The 24,731-nt window shown below is 40.1% G+C and overlaps 1 protein-coding gene across 1 annotated transcript in view; it reads left to right on the top strand.

Annotated features, from left to right (window-relative positions):
- cacna1ha (calcium channel, voltage-dependent, T type, alpha 1H subunit a) overlaps positions 1-24,731 on the top strand; it is a gene marked incomplete at both ends in the record, with an annotated part of 120,797 nt that overhangs the window by 66,294 nt on the left and 29,772 nt on the right. The window contains 13 exons of the mRNA XM_083930962.1: positions 545-857; positions 4,006-4,098; positions 5,290-5,528; positions 6,608-7,131; positions 10,637-10,803; positions 11,659-11,853; positions 18,466-18,617; positions 19,191-19,376; positions 19,757-19,874; positions 21,327-21,482; positions 22,284-22,371; positions 22,498-22,763; positions 23,226-23,585. Coding sequence (XP_083787088.1) covers positions 545-857; positions 4,006-4,098; positions 5,290-5,528; positions 6,608-7,131; positions 10,637-10,803; positions 11,659-11,853; positions 18,466-18,617; positions 19,191-19,376; positions 19,757-19,874; positions 21,327-21,482; positions 22,284-22,371; positions 22,498-22,763; positions 23,226-23,585 — 2,857 coding nt within the window. The remainder of the gene's footprint in view (positions 1-544; positions 858-4,005; positions 4,099-5,289; positions 5,529-6,607; positions 7,132-10,636; positions 10,804-11,658; positions 11,854-18,465; positions 18,618-19,190; positions 19,377-19,756; positions 19,875-21,326; positions 21,483-22,283; positions 22,372-22,497; positions 22,764-23,225; positions 23,586-24,731) is intronic.

Below are 24,731 nucleotides of genomic sequence, written 5' to 3'. Positions count from 1 at the left end.
AACATCTGTGATTGGATGTGTGCCTATTTAATAAGCTCAATGATATCTCCACTTTGAATGATTACACTGATCTAATCCACGTTTCTATCTGGGAGCTCACCTTAAATAGCACAAAGATTAATCTAACCCTGCTTATTCATGAATGGCACAATATGAGCAATAACAAAAGTTTTTCAGAAAAAGCAAAAGACTTTTAAATCAAGAGCCTAGGAAGGATTTGTGCATTTCTCTTTTTTATACAAGCACTTTTAAACCTTTAGACAAGAATAAACCATCCCTGAATGATTACAAATCAGTATTAGACATTGTCCTGCTTCTAATCACAAATGACATCTTCTGTATATTATTTTCCTGTAATGGGAAACTGATTAGTTCCTAACAATGGGCATCCATCTCAGTGTATCTACATTATACCGCTAATATAGCCTGTTATAAAAAACTGCATCAACAATTTTGATATATTATAAAAGCTAAATGTGTCCATAATTAATGTGCAGTTACAACACAATCCTTTGTTTTTTATTTATTTTTTTTTCCAATTTAGCATGTACAACTTGTCCATAACTGATTACTACATGTCTGAGGAAGGTGAAGACAGCCCATTCATCTGCTCTGCTCCCCGCGAGAACGGGATGCTGCGCTGCAAAAGTGTGCCGCCGTACACTGAGGGTGGGGCCGAGTGCTCATTGGCCGCTCCCCACCAAAGTTCAGCTCTGATTGGAATGGGTGGGGCCAGCGTTAACGGCTGCATTAACTGGAACCAGTACTATAATGTGTGTCGTCCCGGGGACTTCAACCCTCACAAGGGAGCTGTCAACTTCGACAATATTGGCTACGCCTGGATAGCCATATTCCAGGTAAGAAGGGGGGGGGCAAAAACATGGAGAGCAGAATGTATCATTCTTTATGAGATTTTCTTGGTATAACTGAACACCAAGCTGAAAAGCACTGTTTTGGTGCTCTCTCTGGATAGCAAAAATGTGCTGTTGTGCACCTGTAACCACACCCAATAGTGATGAAATTTTATTCAGAAACTTTAATTCAGTAGCTTAGGTAACCTGAACATTTATATATATATGAAAAAACGAAGATACCTAAAATGTTATTTCTATTCCTCTGTGATCATCTAAAGTGCTGTTTGTGGACATCACATTGTATTTCAAGTCCAGGTTATACCAACGAGATGGTGGTGACAAGCTGATCACATATGGCAAGCCAGTAAAAAATGCTATTATTTTGCATACACAAAATCAGTCAGCAGTCAAATATGCACAATTTTTCCAGAGGTGTTGACATTCATTGACAGTCATCTTTTAGAAATCCCTCCACTCAGGCCGTCAGAGAGCACCCCCCCTCCCTCCACAGATGGTTGTGAAAATGTCTTCTTCCCTCTTCATCTTCCCAGAGAGACTGACTTTTCCTTATCACAGACTTTGAGCTAACACTGTCTGTGCTTATGTGAAATGAATTCCCTTCTGATAGATCTGCCCTGGACTCACTGACACATCTGTCTCTGTCAAACAGTTTTACCTTCAAGTTACCTCAGACAGCATGGATACTAAACACACACATACTAATGTGTGTGTTAGTGTGCGTGTGTGTGTGTGTGTGTGTGTGTGTGTGTGTGTGTGTATGGTCTCATCTCACAGATGGAGGCTTTAAAGATTAGCTTTTGTTGATTTTATTTTTTTATTTTGTGATGGCTCAGCAAGCATCACTTGAAAATCTTAGATGGGATTTGTTTTTTTTGCATTTGAAGTGTGTATGTGTATTTTACGATCTGTAGTAAATGTTAAAGTGGTAGATGCAAATGATGTTTGGAAAAGGTCTTTGGTTTACTCTGCAGATACTAATCTGTTTCCTCTGTCAGGAGGTTCTGCACACTGTAGGGGTGTAACATGACTACCAGATGTTTGTGTCATCTGTTTCTTATGGTGTCTGTTTAAAATTTGAAACATTTCTAAATTGCATGTCAATCGTAATGCATACAACAATGAGTTGGAAATTCCTCTACATTTTCAGAAAAGAATCTGCCAAAAACTATTGAATAGATATTCAATATGTATTTGTCAATAAAGGAAAGAGTCAAATTAATAATACAAAATACAGACAAACAAGTAAAGAAGAAAATGAGACAGAAAATTAAAAGTGACTGAGCTACAAACAGAGGGAGAAAGCTATTGAATGCTAAATGAGTTGTTTGGCTTGTTATCCCAGTCTACAGTATTATTCCCTCAGTATCTGTATATATAAAGAACATGAATTATACATTTCAGTGCAGGGTTTTGAAAACATTTCAGCCCATGGTTCCAAATTGAGTTAATTCAGGGTTACCCTGGGACTCCTGCAGAAAACAAGAAGCTGTTAACAAGTCACTATGAGTACCCAACACAACCAAGCCTGTGGACTTTAGGTTCCATCTAGTGTGTGATAACAATTGATTTTACAGGGTCCTGACCCAGGGTTTTAAACCAGGTAATTGACTGACCTCTATCAACACTTTAAGGAGAGCGGGGATTGAAGGACTGCTAGAAATAAGAGTGGAAAATGTCAGAAATAAGGGGTGACATATGAAGAGGTAAAGGAGGTAGACTTGGGAAGGATGACTAGGAGAGTGAAGGCATCTCAAGGTTATCAGGTCAATGTTTCTATCAACCTACAGGTTAATGACTACTGGGCTTGTACACATAGACACACACACTCACTTTTCCTGCCAGACTGTCCATTAGGGTTCAGGAACAATGTGTTGGTTAAGTCATTTACCAACGACAGCGAAGAACGTGCTCTCTACTCCGCATGTTTCCATCAGCATATATTACTGGGCTCAAGGATTGTTAGCTACCTCTGATCTTCAATCTGGGTCAGGAGCAGAGGATGTGGTGCCCTACAGGTCAGTGAGTGATTCGCTCAGGTTATCATGTTTGTCTTCTCTCTTAAATTAAACCAATGTCAAGTGAGAATCTTCTCCTTCCTGCAATGCATTTCATTGACTTTTACAACATGGCTTGACACAAGGTGAAGATTTATAGTATTAAGTATTAAGAGAACAGCCAGTTCTGCATGAATACTTGTCCTTTCTTCCATTTTGTTCAAGAATATATGGCTTTTATTGCTGATGTCCACCTAAATTACTATTCGTGATATACTATTCTTGATGAATTGTGTGAACGAGGGAAAGTCTGTTCCGGACAAATTGCCTTGCCTACCTTGCCGGGCTAGACTTGCTTTCTTTTGAGTTATTATTTTACCTACCTGACTATTAGTTTGGTTCACTACATATATGTTTTGTTACATGGCTGTTTGTATTTTACTGTAGAATAAAAAGTGGCATAATGATAACATTAAACAGGTGTATTTTTGCTCAAGAATGAGAATCCTCTGATTTTGCAAGGAGAGCAATCCAGCAGAGAGAGGATTAGTCTCTTTGTGTGTGTGTGTGTGTGTGTGTGTGTGTGTGTGTGTGTGTGTGTGTGTGGATAATATCCATTTATGTTGTCTGCTTATGGTAACTGTATCTTCATGAACACACAGGTATTCATGCAACTGTGTGTTTGTGCACATTTGCTCATGCTGTTGTTGCCTGAGTTCCGGCACTTCATGCTGTAATGTGTTATGCTAGCTTAGGTGGAAACGTTGAGGTGTGAGTGTATTATCAGCTTGGCTGCTTTCAGGTCTCTGCATCTAGACTGCTCATTAGCATAGTGGTTACATGAAAGAGCTGCACCAGTCTCCCGGCACAGACACATACCCAAACCTGCGCACATACGCAGACATATAAGAGGAGGATGAAAGGAGGCATGCCTTTGATAAATCGCTATTAAAAACAGTATTGGAAATAGACTGCTGTGTACTTTGAATGTCTGAGCGTGTACGTGTTAGTGTTTTTATGTTTTTGTAGAAAAAAAACAATGGCCAGTGCCACGAAGTAATGTTTTTCTACTTTCCCGTTCATTATAATACAATGTCTCCCTCTCTGCCTCTCTGTCTTTTTGTCCCCACCACTAGGTCATCACACTGGAAGGATGGGTAGATATCATGTACTATGTCATGGATGCTCACTCCTTCTACAATTTTATATATTTTATACTGCTCATTATCGTAAGTACCCCCTTGTATTTATTTCTGTTTTAGTTAACAACATTTCTTGATATTTGAATCTGTTGCCATGACTTAAAAAGCTCCTAAATAGCAGCACAGTTAATTAAAAACTACACTCTTTATGGAGTCCCAAGTATCTGACCCAGATCGACACGTAGCAACATGGGTCTTGTTTGAAACTGAACCAAGCAAAAACCTCTCTAGCATTTAATGAGCCCAACTCAGCTCATGTTTTTGCACGGTAATTCTGTCTCGCTGTAGTTTTTTTTTAAATAACTTGGCACAAGTGGGTTCAGTATATGAAGTTATTTGTGCATGTCTTTAATCCTGTTCCTCTTTATGCAGCTCTACAGTCTGCAGCTCAACAAACATACATGTTAACATGTTGCTCCTGAAAGATATTTTTGTATACTTTCATATCAGTCTGGCTTTGGAAAACCCAGAATAACCTTTCTAAAGCAAACCGCCAGACACTGCTTGGAGCACAACTCCCCTTTGTCGAACCTCGCAGGCTTCTTATCATCTATAATTTCACTCCTATTAGGCTGTTGTTGGGGTTTTCAAAGATCCACGCTTCTTCAGCTATATTTTACAATGCTGTATGAGCTCCCTGCCTGCTTGTCGTTTGATGTGAAAGTGCTTCTTTGACATTCTGAGGAAGAAGGAGACAAAAAGCAGGATTGAGAGAATAAGTGGAAATAAGAAAAAATATTCATATCGAAAGTGATCGGGAGATAAGTTAAGATAAATGAGAATGTCAGAGAAAAGAATTAAAGAAAAGATGGAGAAAGTGCTGATTTAACTTCCTATTGCTCTGTAATATACAGTAATGGGCCGTTAAATAGATATAAAATTAAATGTCCTGTCAAGACCCTGTCAAGAGCATTTATTTAAATTTAAATTTCATTTAAATAATAAAAACAAAGTCAGTATTTTCATCTTAGATCTCGCTACGCGTCTAGATCTTAATAATACATAATCCCTGATATGGCTTCTTAAAAGGTGTTTAAGGATGAAGTGAACAGTGAACAGCGAACTGAAATAAAATATTGAAGTAGTGAACAGCAAGGGTAAAATGTTTCACACATATAACAACACTTTTATAGAGCAGGTTTGTGGGATGACCCACAATAGCTGTTTTCTATATCATAACAATGCTGCAGTTTAATCACTTTTTACCTCCCCAACCAGGTGGGCTCTTTCTTCATGATCAACTTGTGCCTCGTGGTCATTGCCACCCAGTTCTCCGAGACAAAGCAAAGGGAGAACGCTCTGATGAGGGAGCAGCGCGCTCGCTACATGTCCAACGACTCCACGCTCGCAAGCTACAGCGAACCAGGCTCATGCTACGAGGAGATGTTACGCTACATCAGCCACCTTTATCGCAAGTTCACACGCAGACTGCAGAGGATATACTCTGGATGGCACAGGTTAGTTATGGACTATTTTTGTTTTGTTCACGGGAATATCCAGTCAATTTAAGCAATTCTTACCTTTCTGGCATTTTTACACTTTTCTTTTGTAATCTTAAAATGCTGATAAAAGTCTGACCAATCATTTTTATTTCGGTCCGAATAATATTATTTGCCGAGCTTCCTGTTTGTCATCCTTCGCTGCGTTTGACATGCGCTGCTCAGGCTGCGTTCCAGTACCATGGGAAGTCAGAAGTTTCTGACCTCCAACTAGGAAAAATGCACTGGAATGCCTGTCAAATTGGAACCTCCTACTAGCGCTTTTGGGTTAGGTCAGTCTCCCTCAAATTTGATAGTATAAGGTTCCACTTTGATAGGCATTCCAATGCATTTTGCCTAGTTGGAGGTCGAAAATTTCTCTCTCATGGCACGTGTCGCGAAAGGAGGAGCAGCGTCAGAGGTCAGGCAGGGGGAAGAGGGAGGGACTTCAAGAGGGTGAGACATGCAAGAAAAGTGAAATTGCTTTAAAGATGAATTCATGTCAATATGTTTTACAAAGGGCTACAATAGCACACAGATAAAAATTATTTGATAAAAAGGGGAAATGTTCAGTGATCATCCAGAGGGAGTAATGTGTCATATGAGGGGAATTAACCCATCGGTGCAGGAAACATCAAACGTTTGTGAACTGTGCTGTACTGATTTCAGGCATGCTTGTAGATTTGTCTGTGATGATACGGGGATGGTAAATAAATTAAATGGAAATTATCAGGAAAAATATAATCACCCTTTTCCCCAGGTTAAATTAATCATGGCCATCCCCAGCAGTTCACAGTCCCTGCTGGTCCCGCTATGTCTATTTGCAACACTTTATGAGTCATTTGGAGCAACTAAAATGTGTTTTGTCATTATCATTTAATATTTATGTGCTTTGGTAATTTTGTATCTCACAGAATTACATTATGCGTAGTGCCTGAAAGAAACAACAGACACAAAGAATGATCATTACAACTTTCTATAAATAATACAACTTAAAAATACTTTCTCCATCATGTTCAGCAATTTAATATGATTATTGTCTTCTGTCCTTTGACCAGTAAAAGGCGTAAAAAGGTGAATCCTAATGGCAGTGGTGGAGGCAGTAACGGCGGGGGTAACGGACATGGCCATGGCTCCAGCAGGGGCTGCGCAGGCTTAGGCCCAGGTAGCGCACTGTGGTTGAGACCGATCCATAACCTTCTGCAGCACCATCAGCACCAGCACTGTCGCCTCAGCAACGGGGGGCAGCACACCATCAGTGTGGCGACCATCGAGCCCACAGACGGAGAAGAAGGGGAGGAGTTGGAGATGAAGTCGCTTCCTCCTGTCCAGAGAGGAAGTACAAATGGAAATAGCGGCGAACATTCAGTCACCCAGGGCATGGGGGCGGTGCTCGGGCGGCTTAACGGGGGGATGAACTATCCAACGATTCTGCCGTCGTTTGTGTGCAGCTACAGCAGCAAGACGCCGCCCCCCCACTCCCAGCAGTGTGGGCACAGTCCAGAGCAACACCCACCAAACCACCCAACATCTGAACACACGGAGACACTGAACAAGCTCTACCAGCTTATGGGACAACACAGTAAGAGGACACACACACACACACACACCAGGTGTTACATCACCTGTAGAAGGACCTTTTGTCTAGTGTTTGGGTTAACTACTCTACTCTACTCTACTACTAAACATCATCTTTTGACTGAGTATGATAACTTGTATAACAGCCAAGCAAATTATCCTAAATATAAAAACATACCCCCTTTTTATAACTTAAAAATCATGTTGATCTTCTCAGTGCAATTGTGGTTCTTCTGCTCATTTTTAGTTTTAGTCTTAGTCTTGTATTTTAAATGGCTTTCATGCTGCTCTGGATTTCCCTCAGGCTCCATTATGCTTCTGTCATCACAATCTTGGTTTCATGTTCATTTCAAATACCTCTGTCTTCTTCTAAGGTTTGACCTGAGGTAGCCTCTGGCTACTTATACTGTGTGTGTGTGTGTGTGTGTGTGTGTGTGTGTGTGTGTGTGTGTGTGTGTGTGTGTGTGTGTGTGTGTGTGTGTGTGTGTGTGTGTGTGTGTGTGTGTGTGTGTGTGTGTGTGTGTGTGTGTGTGTGTGTGTGTGTGTGTGTGTGTGTGTGTGTGTGTGTGTGTGTGTTTGCGTGCGTGTGTGCGCCCATGTTTCTCAAGCAGCACTTAGAGAGTCCTGACAGGAAATCTATGTCTCAAGGCTACAGTCATCAGTGCAGAGAAGGGGATGAAAGGGAAACTTGAGGGAATCAACAAGGTGTGTGGGGCAATGGCAGAAAAAAGAAAAATAGGCCATGTGAGGAAAGAGAGAGAAACAGAGGTATATGATGTAGTTTTGAAAGATGTGGAAGTTTAAATAGGACACAATGGAGTTAAAGGTTGAATATGTAACTAAATGTCTATAAACAACTAGACCTATCTCATACCCTATATTTTGTAAAGGTGTCTACTCACAGGATCCCAAATGTTTCCACCAATGTTCAAACCCAGGGAACCATTTCAATACTTTGCCTGTCAATGTAGTCATCTGCCCTATGCGCATGCATCAGGGTCGTGGTTGTCTGTCAGAAGCTGTCAGGAATTTACTTTTTATCCAGTTTTAAGGCACATTTTTACCACACGCTTTTTATATTTTCATAATTTTTCATATATTTTAACCAGATGAAGCATTAAACGTCTGGATCTCATGTTATCAGAGAATCAAGCTGAGCAAATGTTAGCAGCACCTCAGCTCTCACCCCCTTTGGGACATCTGGTGTCTGTCAGACAGCGTCAGGAAACACTGATTTTTAACATGAAACTCCTTTATTCAGTGTTTTAATCACCAGGTCAGTTTGTTTTGGCAAAGAGGACACCTCTGCAGACAGTTCAGCTCTATGTGAAAACCTCCTAAACAATGAACACTGAAGGAATCATAACTGGTAGAATCTTACTGCAGTGATGGCAATCGTGGTGAAGACAACAACCCCCATGATTCCAGGCTACTTCTATCTTCACCAAACTCTGTCTTTTGTTATTATTCTGATTAACGGACTCCTAGCGGCAGGAAGTAACATAGCGTGCCATTAAGAAGAGAGGCATAAAGTATGAAAGATTCCGATTGAGAAGGAAAGTCTATGGATGGAAGACAGAGAGAATATGCCATAAATCAGATCAATAGATAGAAAAGAAGGGGGGCAGAAAAAAAAATGTAGGCTGTATGTAGAGTTCATGGCAGCGGATTCAAATCCGGATTCACATCCAGACAAGACAAGTACAGACAAGTATGATATACTCGTCTGTTCTATCCTAATGAAGTGAGCCGAACAAGCACATACACATTTACACACTGCTGGCAGTCGACACGCCAACATAATAAAGCACATTTGAATAAGTTAATTGCTGTAGTGAAGAGTTATTGCATGACACATGATTAATAAAGGAAAGACAGTGATGAGGAAGAGTGCCGAAAAAGGCTTAAAAACAACACCAATGTGTTCAAAGTGTGAAACAGTCAATACACCTCTGATCTGCATACAGTCAATACCATTCCTTTGGAGAGTGAGGGTAACACTACTAATGTGTGATTTAATGGTTTGCAGTTGACTGAAAGCTAAAATCTAAGTGAGTAAATAGTCTCCAGTCACTATCGGACAGCGCTTTTAGCTTTGTCAGATGACTCTGCAAAACTCTGTTATTTAATGGCATAAGAGTTTGAATGCTGTTTTTGGTTGAAGGACCCCTTTATACTGTTCTTGGAAACCTTTTTTTCTTCAACTTTTGGGCTCTCAAATCTAATTTTAGTTTAATCTAATCTACTATAATGCAATATAAAACGATGTGGGGTTGGGGTGAATTCGAACAAGCTTTTTACCAGAGACATATTTGGTCCCTTGAAGGCATTTGCTAAAATAATTTGTGAGAATGCAAACAATTCAAAAGTTGGAGTCAAAACACTTTGTTAAATAGACATGGAAATTCATTTGTGATTCATGAGTGATTATAAAAGACAATGTAATACGATATCAACTCTCACAAGCTTTTTTTTAAATATAGCTTGAGGTATTAGATACCGTCATAAACAAAACAATGTGCTGGTGAAGTTGCTTTAGAGCTGATGTTTCCAGAAGTCATGTTTAGCTGTGTTGCACTTCCGTCAAACTGGTTTTATCAGGATTTAGTCAGAGAACAGAGGGTGAGGGGAGTCAGCTAGGATACAGGCAGGCTCCCAATATTCACTGCGGAAAACCGTCTCATTTTGGCTCTCTACTGAGATAGAACAACCCTTCAGCTCTGCATGCAACATTTCACTAACATTATAATCTTACTTCTTTATGTCTCACTGTCTTTGTCTCTCTCTTGTCCTATTGTGCTCTCTTGTGAACATAGCGTTATACAGTTCTGTCTCCTTGACAAAAAACACAACACAAATGTTTTATCCTGTTTAATGACATTGCTTTGCAAAGTTGATATGAAACTACATAGTGGGAGAAAAATCACATACAACATATTTAAAATGAGAGCAGGGAGAAGTTGATAACGATGTTGATACACTCATGTGAGTCACCTTCAATTATCCAGCACTCACTGCAATGAGCTTACAGGGTAGCAGGGAGTGCTATGCCCTGTGATTTGCCTCTCAGGCTACTAACTTAATGCAACTAGTATAGTAGAAGGAGGTTGTTGACTTCAGGCACAGGGTACTTCCACCGTCTTGACACGTTTATGGGGTAATGGACATTTGACCTATATTATTATCTGCAGTTTACATTTGCCTAAAAATAATTGGACATCAAATATGCAGTAAAAGGCAGTTTTGTATTGAAGGCGATTGTGATATAATATTACATTTTAAGATATTAATATAATAACCACAGAAGTATGAAAAAACAGAACTATATTAGCAATAGCAATATTCAGTTTCTCATAATGGAAAATGGTGGAGGTGGTTAAAAGTAAAGAAAAACCTCTAAAATGTTTGACTTTCTTAGTAAAGCTGAAGAGACAACAGGAGCACATAAAGACAGCCAGGAAAATCACCCTTTGCAATGTCTGACCGTCTCTTCTCGTTTCCTCTTTAAGGTCGCCAGAGGCTACTGTTCCAGCTGGCAGGCGTGGTTCCCAGCCCTCTGCTCTTGGAGCTGCTCAGCTGCCCTCTGTGTGCCCGCAGCCTGGAGACCTTGGAACTGGAACTGGGGGACCTGGAGGGAGGCAGGGGAGAGGCTGATGGACTGCACGACTTCCCCCAGGTCAGACTGTGCAGGGGGGCACTGATGAAGATGGTAAACATTGAGGATGAAGGTTGATGAAGTGGATATTTGGCATTATTGACTGTGGTAATAAAAGCCAAATAAAAAAAAATGCAGCAGGTGAAAGTGTTAAATATATTATTATAGGGAATATATTATCTATAATGAATTGTATTTGAAAGTCTTGATACAGTTGATATAGAAAAATACAATTGTGTATGTGTTAATGCCCAACGGGGAAATTTGATTGTTGCAGTATTACAACAACAAATAAATACGAAGAGGTACATTAACTAAAATGGGATGGAATAAAATAGAAACTATGCAGGACTATAGGACAAATGACATGCTAAAGTTAGTGGTACTGATAAAGTAAAAGTGGTTTGATTTTTAGCATCAGAGTCAACAGGTCTATGTAAACAGTGCACACCAGAATAATATATGACACGGATAAGTAATTTAACTTGCTGTAAGTATTAATATAATAGTATAGTGCAAGAGTTAATGAAACCTATTAATATGATATTGTATAATGTGGTACATTATGAAATAGTGAGCGATATGAGACATAGTTACAAAAGTGTAATATAGCATTGACTAACATAATTTATAGTATAATACAACAATATAACAGTATACAGTAGAAGTATAGTGTAGTATAGCAATATAACATATTATTTAGCAAAAGTCAGTATAAAATATAACACAATACGGCATGCAACATGGCAATATATCACAATAGAATCTAACTTCAATCTAATAGAATATCAAATATAATATGGATTATATGGTAAACTATAATACAGAACACAATAACAGTATACCAACAGGATGACTCTCTCTTCTTTGCTCTAGGGAGTGGATTTGAGAGGCGGGCGAGGTCGGAGCAGACGGCGGGGGGTCGTGGAGTACAAAAATGTCGTGGTTCGAGCCTGGGTTGGCTTCAGGGAAAAACTGAAGAGGATTGTGGAAAGTAAATACTTCAACCGAGGGATCATGATCGCAATCCTCGTCAATACTCTCAGCATGGGGATAGAGTACCACGAGCAGGTAAGAATGTAGGAGATACAGGGTCAGTGAAAGCAAACATTTGTGTGTGAAACTGGCATTTGGCTGTCTGAGAGTATAATGAGAGGAAATAAGAGCATGATTTGGGGGTGTTGGGGTGAGTAAGGGGGTGAAGGAAGAGAGTGGAGGGGGGAGGACGAGCAGTACCTACTCTCTCTCCCTCTTTCTCACACACAAATAAAAACTCTTTCACACACACTCCAGGATTATGTCTCTAGTATCTGGGAAGTATCGGCTTAATAAAACAGCTCCCCCTTTCCTTGCTCCACTGCCACAAACTCTGACAAATCTGTGTGGTTGCACAGACATATTCCTCTACAGAGTTTTTACACCCAAGTATATTATTTATGCACACACACACACACAGCCTTTTAGTTTCCCAGCAGTACAGCAAATGGATGAAAAACCCAAATAGAAGATTCTTGTGCATGCACACGGCCCATTCCCAATGTTCCCTTCTCATCCCCTCTTTGCCTCCCTCTCTAATTCCCTCTTCAGGGGATGTGTGTGTGTGTGTGTGTGTGTGTGTGTATTTCTTTCTTTGTGGTATAAACATCACAAACGACTGGGAGAGTCATTGCCTTATTGGGCCAATAACACACACACACACACACACACACACACACACACACACACACACACACACACACACACACACACACACACACACACATACACGCAGGGTTATATAAGAGTTCCTCCTCTCCTCAGTACTTATCATCCCAGTTATGTGACACCTAGCCAAACTTTATACGACTATGAGTGTAAATGTATGTGTGTGTGTGTGTGTGTGTGTGTGTGTGTGAACAATCTTGATTTTAAACTGTTACTTTACTTCACACACATCGCAACACACTGATTTTGTATTTAGTTATATTTAGTTGTATTTCAAATATTACATTTTTATAAATGATAAATAAATACTGACTAACAAATTAATTATTTATTCATGAATGGAACCGATATCGAATTTTGGTAAGAACAGTAGTATCGACAAAATCCTAAAAAAAGCCATGCCTAATTGCAAATGTGGCAGCATGTGTTGTCAATTGTATACAAAATGAAAGGGCCCCAGAATGCGACCAAATGGTCCCATTTTGCAACTAAAATTTGAGTGTGCGAGACTGAATTTTACATCTGATTGCGACCAGATGTCTTGACATATCAATGTGTAAGAGGCTAAACAGCAACAGAGTGACCGATAAGACAGGAACAATATGTAAGCAGTGTAAGAAGATAGTGCCTTCAGCACCGTAACACAAACTAATCACACTTGGGCTGCTTCTTTAACATTAGGCTACATGTTATAATCAGTGTCGGCACCTGGAGTTCAGGAGGGGTTATATGTTACGGCCGTGAGTACAGTAGGCTTCACCGCTGCTAACACAAGGGCTATGCAAAAACACCTGCAGTACCACCACACCTCTCTGCTAAAATCACCCCCCCTGTAAAGAAAATACTAACTTTTTTAAATAGTGTTAAAATCTTGTGTTGTTCTTTGTACATTTTTTATTGTACTGTCATGACAGCGATGGGGTGTCGGTTTACCTGTGTTTAATAAAAATGTGGCATTGAATTTGAATCAGCACATTTCTGCATCTATAATCAAAGTTACTAGAAATGTGACTATTTGGTTAGCATGTTGATCATGGCGTGGGCCCCTAAAATTACTGGTTGCACCCCTAAAACTTTCAGTTGGGGGCCACAGTGCTCCTAGTGAAAAAAGTTAGTCTAGAGCTCTGAATAAGAATAATAGTTTAGAAATAAAGTCCTGCCCCCGGGTCCTTAGCTTCCTGTACTAGGCTATCTATCAGAGATAGATAACATTACCATCTGAAGGGGTGAAAAAGTTATGTTCAGGATCATATTAACCTTCCAAAAGTCGTTTATGGATGAGGGTACTTTGAGCAGGCTGCTCTCGGTTATGTTGTAGCAACGCTGTGAACACAATCCCAAGTCATATCACACAGTAGCAACGTGCAATTTAGATGTCATCATAACACATGTGGCTGAAACTCTGAAAACAGTGTCCTTCAAATATAAACATTAGTCACTGCAGGTTTTAACTGTAGTATATTTTATTATATTATGCTATGATCAATTTGTCATCATTTCTGAGTATCTAAGAGAGTATTTCATAGATAAGTTATTAGTATATAGCTGTTGTGCTTTTGTTCCTCATATTCTTAAGGGCAAGGTCATGCACAGATGTATTCAAACACACTTTAATGTCTTTGTGCGAACACGGACAGTGTTTATTTCTGATTGATCACCGATCTGGAAAACGTAACGATGGAAGTGGAAAGCATCGTCTCAAGCAATAGTTCAGAATGCTCATTTGGTATGATAGTAGATTACATAAAACATATTGACATATGGCTTAAAGGTTCTTGTTTGTCAGTTACTAACGACGATGGGAATCTACAACTGCTACTATAAAACAAAGTGCATCATGGGATAAAGCTGACGACTCAAGGTCACCTTGATGGGATTTATTAATAGAGGGAGGAGAGTTTCTTTACCCCAACCATATTCCTCTTCCATCCACATTGTTCCCCATAATGTTGGCCAGACCAGGGACCAGAATTCAGTGTCCGTGCAAGCCCCTTAGCTATTGCTGTATTTTATTGTGTATTGTTTTAATCTACTATTTCAGCCATACTCTCCCCTATCAACACACTGTTAGGCAGCAGGTAAAGATGCATACTGTATGCAATCCCAGCAGGGATGAAAACTGCAGTGTAGCATATGGAAAACATTGCCCTGCGAGTCAGCAGTATGCTCTTTAATTTCTCTGGTGTGAGGCCGCAAAGGTAATGAAAAAGCCTCCAGTCTGCTGTTGAATAATACTGTATGATAGTCTGGTATTGTGGCTGCTTGAGAAATAATAGAGAACAGAGAGTTCTTTTAAAGCTTTGTAGAAGTGCTTTAAAGTTTTCATGTGCTGGCCGATCAGTGAAAGACAATTTGAAAAAACAGCCAGGCGAGCTCTATTGTCTGCCCAGCTCTTCATAAAACACTCAATATGGCATTATTTTCCTCACCATGCAGGACACCCCAAGTCCTCCTCGAGTCCCTTGACATTACTCCGGTGCACCTTTATTTTTCACATTTCTACTTTGGTTTTCAAGCATCACGACTGTCCCAATTAACTCAAAGCTCATCAGCCCAAAAATAGCAACGGTACAGAAAACAGAGAAGCTGTGTGCTTTAGACTACACAACCCTGTACTGCACTGATGGGATACACATTAAGGTTGTCAAGGTATCAATACTTTGATACTTGTCAATACCACAGGTTTCAAAATGATACGATATCCACATTTGATAGTACTGAAAGTACCAAACCTATATAAAAGAAGGCAGATCTACAATCCGATTTTCAACCCAAGGCTGTACAAATGTGCACAGAAGGTGTTGGTATGTGTTCAGTGATTTTTTTTTTCTGTACCCGCACTGTGTGCAGTTTGTTAATAAAGGGAAAACTAATCCCATCCTTATTTGCCCTTTGCTGGCATCCAAAGACGTATTGAGCATATTTTTTTGTTTTTTTATACAATACTTCTACTTAATAATTTAAGTATTGCATCAATGTTTAAAATCCTGGTATTGTGACAACCTAACTTCACATACAGTAACTCAGTTCATATTGACAGCGATGCCACGGTCATGCCAGCTATAGCAGCACATGTTTTCCACTGCCATCAAACTAGTGCTGTAATGAAAGTAATCGCTCACTGGGTTTATATGACCTGGGCACACAACCTCTCCTGCAGTTGATAAGGTCATTAAAGAAATGGATTAGACAGGCTCCGTTTCAGGATGTCCAATCACAGTATACAACTGAGAACCCCTGAAAGTCACACTACAGAAAGGCATACTCCATTACATGTAAAAGTTCTAAAAGCAGAATTTGATTTAAAGTTACAATCTTAAGGATCTCGCACCTACATATGGAAATAAGTAGTAATTGCAGGTGTGTTTTTGGATCTCACTTCCAAGAGAAACTGAACGTCGCTTCGCACACGACTGAGTTTGCATCTGTTGCGTTTGCTCTGCCTACCCGCTCTGGTAGCATTCACCACTTTCCTTAAACATTTATTTAAATGAAAATCTTTACTAGTAAAAGTGAAGAAGTATCAGCAATCAAGTGTACTAAGAGCAATACAAGTAAAAGCTGCCATTATGCAGAATGGCCCTGGTCACTGTTATATCTTTGTATGATTGTGTCATTTTATGTGTATTTTTTATTTTTTTATTCTTATTTTATTGAATTGTATTGTTTACTAAACTGTACAGCACTTTGGTCGTCCGCTGGTCTTGGACAATGTGCTCTATACATAAAGTTTGAGTTGAGTTGAGTTGATAAACATGTTAGCAAATGCTGCTTGAGGTGGAGCTATAGTTTTACCGGTTTCATATACGGGTAATTTATGCATGACATCCTATAAGCCTGTTACATGATTTGTATGAAAAATCCTCATTTGAAAAAGTAACTTGCTCTCAGATTAATGTAATGGAGTCTTTCAAAAAAGGACAGAAGATTATTTTCCTCTGAATTGTGTTGAAGTAAAAGTAGAAAGCAGCTTAAAATTGAAATGCCAGTCCTGGAAAGTGGCTGTAAAAAGTTTACAGTAGAATTCGTGTATCTCTGTGTCTGTCTGAGTGTTTGGGCTGGAGTGAGGTGTGCTGTGTGGTATGGCGCCCTCTATCTGTGATCATGAGCCTCAGTTGCAATCCAGCAGAAGCACCAGTGGCTTGAATTGGTTCAGAAAGTTGGGATGTTAATCAGAATGTGCAATTAAATAGCTGTATTTAATATTGTAAGTGTATCTGACGGATCATGGATATACGATAAAAATCATAAATATGGATAACTTAATTTTTATTTAGAATAAAGGCAACACTGGATGTTTTTGCATGGTGCTGATAGAGCAGAATAACCCCAATGATGGTTAGCCCCTATCTGCTGTATCATCTTAGATTTTATATATTAATCTTGCCAGTGTGTTTATTAGGTCAGCATGTGGTCTGCCTGATTTTATACACCCTGGGCTGCGACAAAAAATGGGCTTTAGGCCTATTGCTTTTTGATCCCAACATGAAGAGAATCACAATTAGTTTTAATGAGTCTGCCATGCGTGACACGGAAATAAATGTCTGGATCTGAAGCTAAAGTGCTTTAAAAACAGTGAGGCACACTATAGAGTTACATCATTTATGGATTAGAGTGATTCAGTCATCTGGGGATTGTAATTATTAATTGTTTGTGAATGTCAGGACTGCACAAAGCTTGTCAGCATTGAAATAATGATACAAGCCAAGTCAAGGGAAAGTAAGCTATTACTTATTACCAGAGTTCATCCGAAGAAGAATAAGGTATTTAAAATGTAATAGCAAATCACTTTTCAGCCTTGTTGACAAACATCATACTTAATTTGTTTCCGTTTGATGCTTTTATTTATTTGGCCAGGTTTCAGATAATCTGAAATAACACGTCTCAGGTTAGAAAGGAATGACATTGACGCAAAGGACCTAGTACATAAGTCACAACTTTTAATCCAAACCATTACATTTAGATCACTGATGCAGCTCTAGCAAAACGTTTCTCTAGAGAAAAGTTGAGGATGTGGCCCCATGATGCGTTCATCAGAGCACAAAATTGCTGTGCTCTCCATAAAAAACTTGACTACATGCTTTATGAGAGGGCCTCCGTTGCATCTTGCTGGATCACTGACTGTACTGTGGGGTAAGTGGAGTATATCAGCGGTGATGGATTAGAGCTGTTGGTCCTATTTGATTGATTGGGCGTGACTGCAGCTCTGAACTTGATTGAGAATGTCTGCTCAGGGCACCAAGACCAAACAGGTTTTACAGCTCAGGGATAATAGAGTGGCGATATTACCTAACTAACTCCCTTCTTTTTTTTCTTTCGTTCTTTTTTTCTCCTTTCTTTCTCTCTTTCTCTTTTTCATGTGTTCTCTCTTTGTTTGTTCTTTCCTTCACCCATGCTTTCTTTCTTGCATGCTTGTTTTCTTTTTTCTTGCATACTTTCTTTCTTTCTTTCTTCCTTGCATGCTCACTTGCCTTCTTCCTTGCCTACTTGCTTCCTTTCTTTCTTGCATACTTGCTTTCTTTCTTGCATACTTGCTTTCTTTCTTGCATACTTGCTTTCTTTCTTGCATGCTTGATTTCTTTCTTGTATACTTGCATCCTTTTTTTCTTTCAACTTTCTTTCTTTCTTGCATACTTGATTGCTTTCTTTATCACATACTTGCTACCTTTGTTTCTTTCTTTCATACTTGCTTGTTTTCTTTCTTGCATACTTGCTTCCTTGTTTTCTTTCTTGCATACTTGCTTTCCTTCTTTCTTGCATACTTGCCGTATTTCTTGCTTTCTTGCATACTTCCTTTCTTTCTTTTTTGCATACTTGCTTACTCTCTTGCTTTCTTGAATACTTGCTTTATTTATTTATTTATTGCATACTTCCTTTCTTTCTTGCTTTCTTGCATACTTGCTTTATATCTTTTTTTTCTCGCATCTTTCCTTTGCCCATCTCTTCTTCCTTGCTTTGTCTCCCTCTTCTCTCCCCAAGCCTGAGGAGTTGACCGATGTCCTGGAGATCAGTAACATCGTGTTCACCAGCATGTTCGTCCTGGAGATGGGCTTTATGTTGCTGGCCTTTGGCTTGTTTGGATACATCAGGAACCCATACAACATATTTGACAGCATCATTGTGATCATCAGGTAATGATCTATCCATCTTTCCATTTGTTGATTGGTCTATCTGTCAGTCAGAATAATAAACTGTATAACATCATCAAAATTCAAAGCAAAAACATAACACAAAGACACTAAAATCATGGCTCAGATCAGTGTAGATTTTACAAACAAAATAGCTGAGCTTTGATTCAGAGCCACCCCCGGTTCTTACTTCTTCTCCAGCTTTGTCAGTCATGTGTTGGGTGTCAGGTTCTCTGCCGCACCATCAGTCTTTAGATTAGCTAAAATTGACACACTGTTGACGTATCACACAGGAGCAGCATTGCTTGCAGCCACAGCAGATTATTGATCTTGTCAGGAGTAAAGGTTTGCTATGTGGCTTTCATTTAGTTTGATGGAGTTCTTATTGGATCTAGGAATCTTTTGATGTATGTGGTCAGATTTCCTGTGGTACTGACAGACAATAAGCCTCATAATTACTCAAACTTCATATCTTCAAAGCTAAAATGTGTGTAACATATTGTAATGTCAATTTATAGATGTGGTCTTACATTGTCCAGTTGTGTTTTTTATACAAATTTGGGTTGTGGTTTTCAGTGTGTGGGAGATTATTGGTCAAGCAGACGGTGGGCTGTCAGTCCTGCGAACATTTCGCCTGCTGCGGGTTCTGAAGCTGGTTCGCTTCCTGCCTGCCCTGAGGAGACAACTGGTAGTGCTGATGAAGACCATGGATAACGTGGCTACATTCTGCATGCTGCTGATGCTTTTCATCTTCACTTTCAGGTATGCACACATACAGCACACAAACAAACCCATTATCTCAATCTGTTATAAGCAACCCTGTCTCTGACAAAATTACATTCCCATAAAACTAAACTATATTCTCAACGCCTCACTAACGTGAATTGCTACAAAAGCACTTCCTTAGGTCTACGTAACAAAACGATTCTGTTTGGATTCAGGAAAAGATCATTGTTTGGGTCAAAATTAGTAGGTCCTTCTCCTTCTGCAGCCGTCCATGTACCTTGATTAGAAATAGACGTATCCCAGGAGAAGGGAATTTAAAATACAAATGCAGTTAAGTTGTATGTGAGTGTAATTTTTGGAGACCGGGCTTATTGTAACACACAAAATGATGACTGGATTTTCTTATCTTCCTACAGCATACTGGGTATGCATCTGTTTGGCTGCAAATTCAGTCTTCAGATGGAGAACGGAGACACCATCCCCGACCGCAAGAACTTTGACTCTCTGCTCTGGGCCATCGTCACGGTTTTCCAGGTTAATCTTCAATGACCACTGTGCTACTATGCTTAAGGGTCCACTGTCCCTGATCCACAGAATGACTCTCGCTTGCTCAGTTTTTTCTTCGTCATATTGATTTGCCAAAAGTGCACTGACTAAGTGTAAGACGTTACTCAGCTATTCTCAGCTATTATTACTAATATTTGTTCATTTATGGTCCGTCTATCTGCTGTTCAACTACTTTGTGTGTTCTCAATAATTGTGATGACCATGTGATTCACAAGTGACTTATAACTTGTCACAGAAAATGAAGAGATCATCTAAAAAACTCCAGTGTGCTCCTTATTGGCTCAGAGTGAACCCATTAATGTTAGTGGAAATGTATATGAATTGTGGAAAGAATTGTCAGCTGCAGCATCACTTGGAACAGTGTGCTTGCGAGAGATAATATGGGCAGTGTGTTAGGGTGTATATATTTTTATCACAACACAAGCCATGTGTACTTCTTGGTCATCCCAAATCAAAATGTCATTTTGTATTTGTGTTTGTGTGTGTGTTTGTTTGTTTGTGTGTGTGTGTGTATGTGTGCATGCAGGCCAAATTCAAATGCCAACTTCTGCTCATTAGTCGAATGCTGTAAAAGGAGAAATGCTTATGCACACCCTCTTTCACTATCATTTCTATTTCTCCCTATGTGGAGATATTGTTCAATCGTTCCAGATAGATTGTCCTCCTTTCTATACTGGATGTGTCAGCAGTGGAACACAGAAAGCAGTGGACTTTCTCACTTTGGTGTGTGAGTGTGTGTAGGAGTATAGTGCTGAAAAGGCATTTTTATCCAGAACTGGCTATAACATGAAGGCGTTACGCTCGCTATCTACTTATTATACTTTTCTGGGGAAGTAGCAGTACACAAATGCATATGTGCATACACACATTGGCACAGACAGCACAGTGAATTGCCTTCCTGCCACAGCGTTTAACGAGTGGGCAGAGACAGAATAAGCTCCCATGCTGCATCATGAACACCGTCCTAGTTTTTAAACGCTTTCATCACTCACATTAATTTAAACACACACACACGTGCACACACACACACACACACACACACACACACACACACACACACACACACACACACACACACACACACACACACACACACACACACACACACACACACACACCAGCACACCAGCACACCAGCACACTTTGTGGTTATCCTGTGTGCATGATGTTGAGTCATTGTGGCATGATGGCAATTATAATATCTCAGTACAGAATTTTATAAAGCATAGAAAACCCACGAGTGCTGTCTTGGCTAATATTGCTCAGTTTCTTTCCTCTTCGTCTGTGTCCCTTTCTCTGTCTTTATGTGCCTTCTTTTCCGTCATTTTTAATATATATGTCTGTGGACCCTTACTCTTTTTTCTTCTTTTTATAATTGCACATATCTAAACCTGACTTTGTGTTTCTTTCAATCTATAGATTCTCACCCAGGAGGACTGGAATGTGGTGTTGTATAACGGCATGGCTTCCACCTCTCCATGGGCGGCTCTCTACTTTGTTGCTCTCATGACATTCGGCAACTATGTGCTCTTCAATTTACTCGTGGCCATCTTGGTTGAGGGCTTTCAGGCTGAGGTGAGAACGACTATAGTGCAATATTTAATTCACTGCCATTTAATTTAATGAGACACTTATTTTTCTGTATGCAAATTTAAAGTTTAAAAAAAACTATACAAAAGGCTTCTTACAATCATGGCATTAATGCCAGGGGAGCAGAGAAAAAAATTAATTTCTACTTCTTAACGAGCATCTCTCATCCACAACACGGTGAATGCCTTATGAGGGCCTTCTCTCACTGTTAATTACCTCCCAGTGGAGCCATTGAGGGCCGCAGGTCCGGACTCTCAATTACCACACTGTCACATCATGTAAGGCACCGCTGCTTTTAAAGGGGATGAGAGAATGAAGATTATAACCAGCCACCAACACATCCACTGACGAATTCTGATCAAGAGTTCTTCATCATCCAACACTGTTATCAAGTTGCTTCCCAGGAGGGCTCTCTCCTCCACAGCCACTGGGCAATAAATTCAGTGTACTTCAACGTATGTCTGTGTATTTTCAAGAGTTTGCCGATACGATATATATCATAATACAGTCATGATTGTTATGATGGTTACGATTCAATATATTGCGATACTACACAATACGACCATCCCTCCGTCTTCAGCCGTTTGTCCCTATCGAGATCGCGGGGGCGCTGGAGCTGATCCCAGCTAGCAAAGCGATATATTGCCTATAATTTAAAGAAAACTGTCATAGTATAAAGCACACACCGTCTATATGCATGTGTTCATTAATCTGCTCCTGTCATTTTCTCCATGATGGTAAATTTGGACGGAAATTACAAAGAAATAATGTGTGTGCGTGTTGTAGGGTGATGCTAATCGGTCAGAGTCAGATGATGAGAAGAAATCGGACAACTTTGACGAGGACGAGAAGGTAGAACAGCTCAGAGACACCGGTAGGTTAAATGACGGAGAAGATCAGATCAAAAAGTTCAGTTTGTGCTTTGATTATTTCATGACTGACTGATTCCAAACTGAATGACTAAAATGATGGTAATAATAATGACTTTATTTCTCCACAGAGCTAAAGATGTACTCTCTGATGATGACAGCAAACGGTCATGTTGACCCCCGTGGCATGATGGCTCCTCCAATAATAATGCGCACGGCAGCCACACCCATGCCCACGCCTAAGAGCTCTCTCGGACCTGAGTCTGTCCTCGAAGAGGGGTCACCCCAGTATGGCGACGTAGGACTGGGGGTTTCCGAGGCAGGAAGTGATCATGCAGAGTCTCGCCGTGGGAGCGCCACCTCCATGGACCCTTTAGCCTATGACCAGCACTCTCTGGTATATATTACAATATATTGTTATATCAAAACATACAGTATTTAGTCATTAATACATCTAGGTGCCGAATCTATTGATATTCAATAAAGTTAGGCATGCAGGCATACAATTCAATCCAGTATCCAACTACTGTAGTTACTGAATCTAGCTACTGAACAGTGAGAGTCAAAATTTTGAAAAATGCAGCAATCCATCACAGAAATTGCGTATGCCATTTCTACTTTTTATTTCTCACTGGACAATGTGGAAACCCTGGGGAAAATATGTGATTGCTATCAAACTCAAATCGAAACTGCACTTGAGAAATCTTTAGATAACCCACTATGATACAATTTCAGTTTGTTATTGCAAAGTTTGGCGTCATAACAAAGGTCATAAATAACTTTTTGATAATGACATTTTAATCCACACACACCACTCATTGCCACAGATAGTGCTTACCACTATTTGCTGTCTTTCCAGAGCCTCTCAAGTCCCGGCCGACGCTCACCTCTTCCTCCTCGCTCATGGGGAAGCCGGCGCTCCAGCTGGAACAGTCTGGGAAGAGCGCCGAGCCTCAAAAGGCGAGACACCAGCGGAGAGAGGGAGAGCCTGTTGTCCGGGGAGGGAGGAGAGGAGGAAGACGGTGGAGAGGAACAAGGGGAGGCTGGGGAAAACAACAGACTAAGGCCTGAGTCCTTGGAGCTGCTGCAGGCGTCTACTCTCTGCCCTTCCATAATAGCAGAGTACAGTGACTGTAATGGGAGGACCTTGACCTATGACCCGGACGTGAACTCCGACCCCAAGGAAGACTCCTCACCGGAAGATGACATGGATGATGATGTAAGTTTTCATGAGTCACGGTTTTCAAAGTAACATTTAGAAAATCTACAGCAAGATCTTTGAGCAGTTTTTAAAGGTCCTCTGCGTGGTATTGCCCTGACATGAATCATCAGCCTATTTACACCATGTCATCTTTACTATTGCATACACAGACCTGAGCAAAAAAATGTAGTTTCGTAGGCCTGGCGACACATTTGTTAAGCTTTTGCTCCTCTGTGGTTTTGCTCTTTCATGTAAATTCTTAATTTTTTAATCTGCCCTCTCCGACTCTGTTTAAATATTTTATTTCAGTTTTTTCTCTCTGTCTTTCTCTACTTACTCAGTTCTTCTTTGTCTTCTTTGTCCATTGTCTCTTTCTTACTTTGAGAAATCATGATGTGCGTGTTTGGTGCTCACACTATAAGGCCTGGAGGGATGCTAATTGTCATGCTTTAATTGATTGGCTTGGGCTGTAATTGTTTTCTCAGTGTGTACAAAACCACTTGTATATGCACAGTGTGTGTGAAGTAGAGAAGGGTCTACTCCCCAATGGTTTTGGATGACCTCTGTCGCGACAGTGCTGATGATTTTATTGGCTCCAAATTAAGTTTATAAAACCATGAAATCCACTTAAACAAAAGGCCTCTCCCTGTACACACTGAAAAACAGGAGGCTTAAAACAGATCCTTCACCAGTGTATGAACAGACGGGCGCGTGTTTGCACGTGCGCATGAAAGCGTACGCATCAGTGTGTGTGGGATGATGTGCCAGCTGAAACGTGTGTACTGTATAGGCATGTGGTGCTCTGCGTGCGTCTATGTCAGGGATTATGGATTTCAGCTCCAAGGATATCTGAGCAGCAGGTTCTTTTCATTCAGTTCAAACACACACACACACACACAGACGGGCACACCCAGATGCACACACACTCACACAAGTGGCAATCTGCCACATAAACTGAGAGGCCTAACTTTGGGCTGTTTTTAATTACAAAGTACAGAAGCTGTGCACCTAAGCTTTCTTCTCTCTGTTTTATTATAAACTTTAATGAGTTTCTATTGAGCTTATGTACTACTGTAGCTAAGTTAGGAGTCATGGTCGAGTTATATCCATCCACTTATGCAAGAAAACACTTGTTTATTATGCCCCCATAGCTTTAAGTGTGGA

This window comes from Echiichthys vipera (assembly GCF_963691815.1).
Source record: "Echiichthys vipera genome assembly, chromosome: 17".
NCBI classification, from domain to species: Eukaryota; Metazoa; Chordata; class Actinopteri; order Perciformes; family Trachinidae; genus Echiichthys; species Echiichthys vipera.
This window is presented reverse-complemented; position numbering and strand designations above follow the sequence as displayed.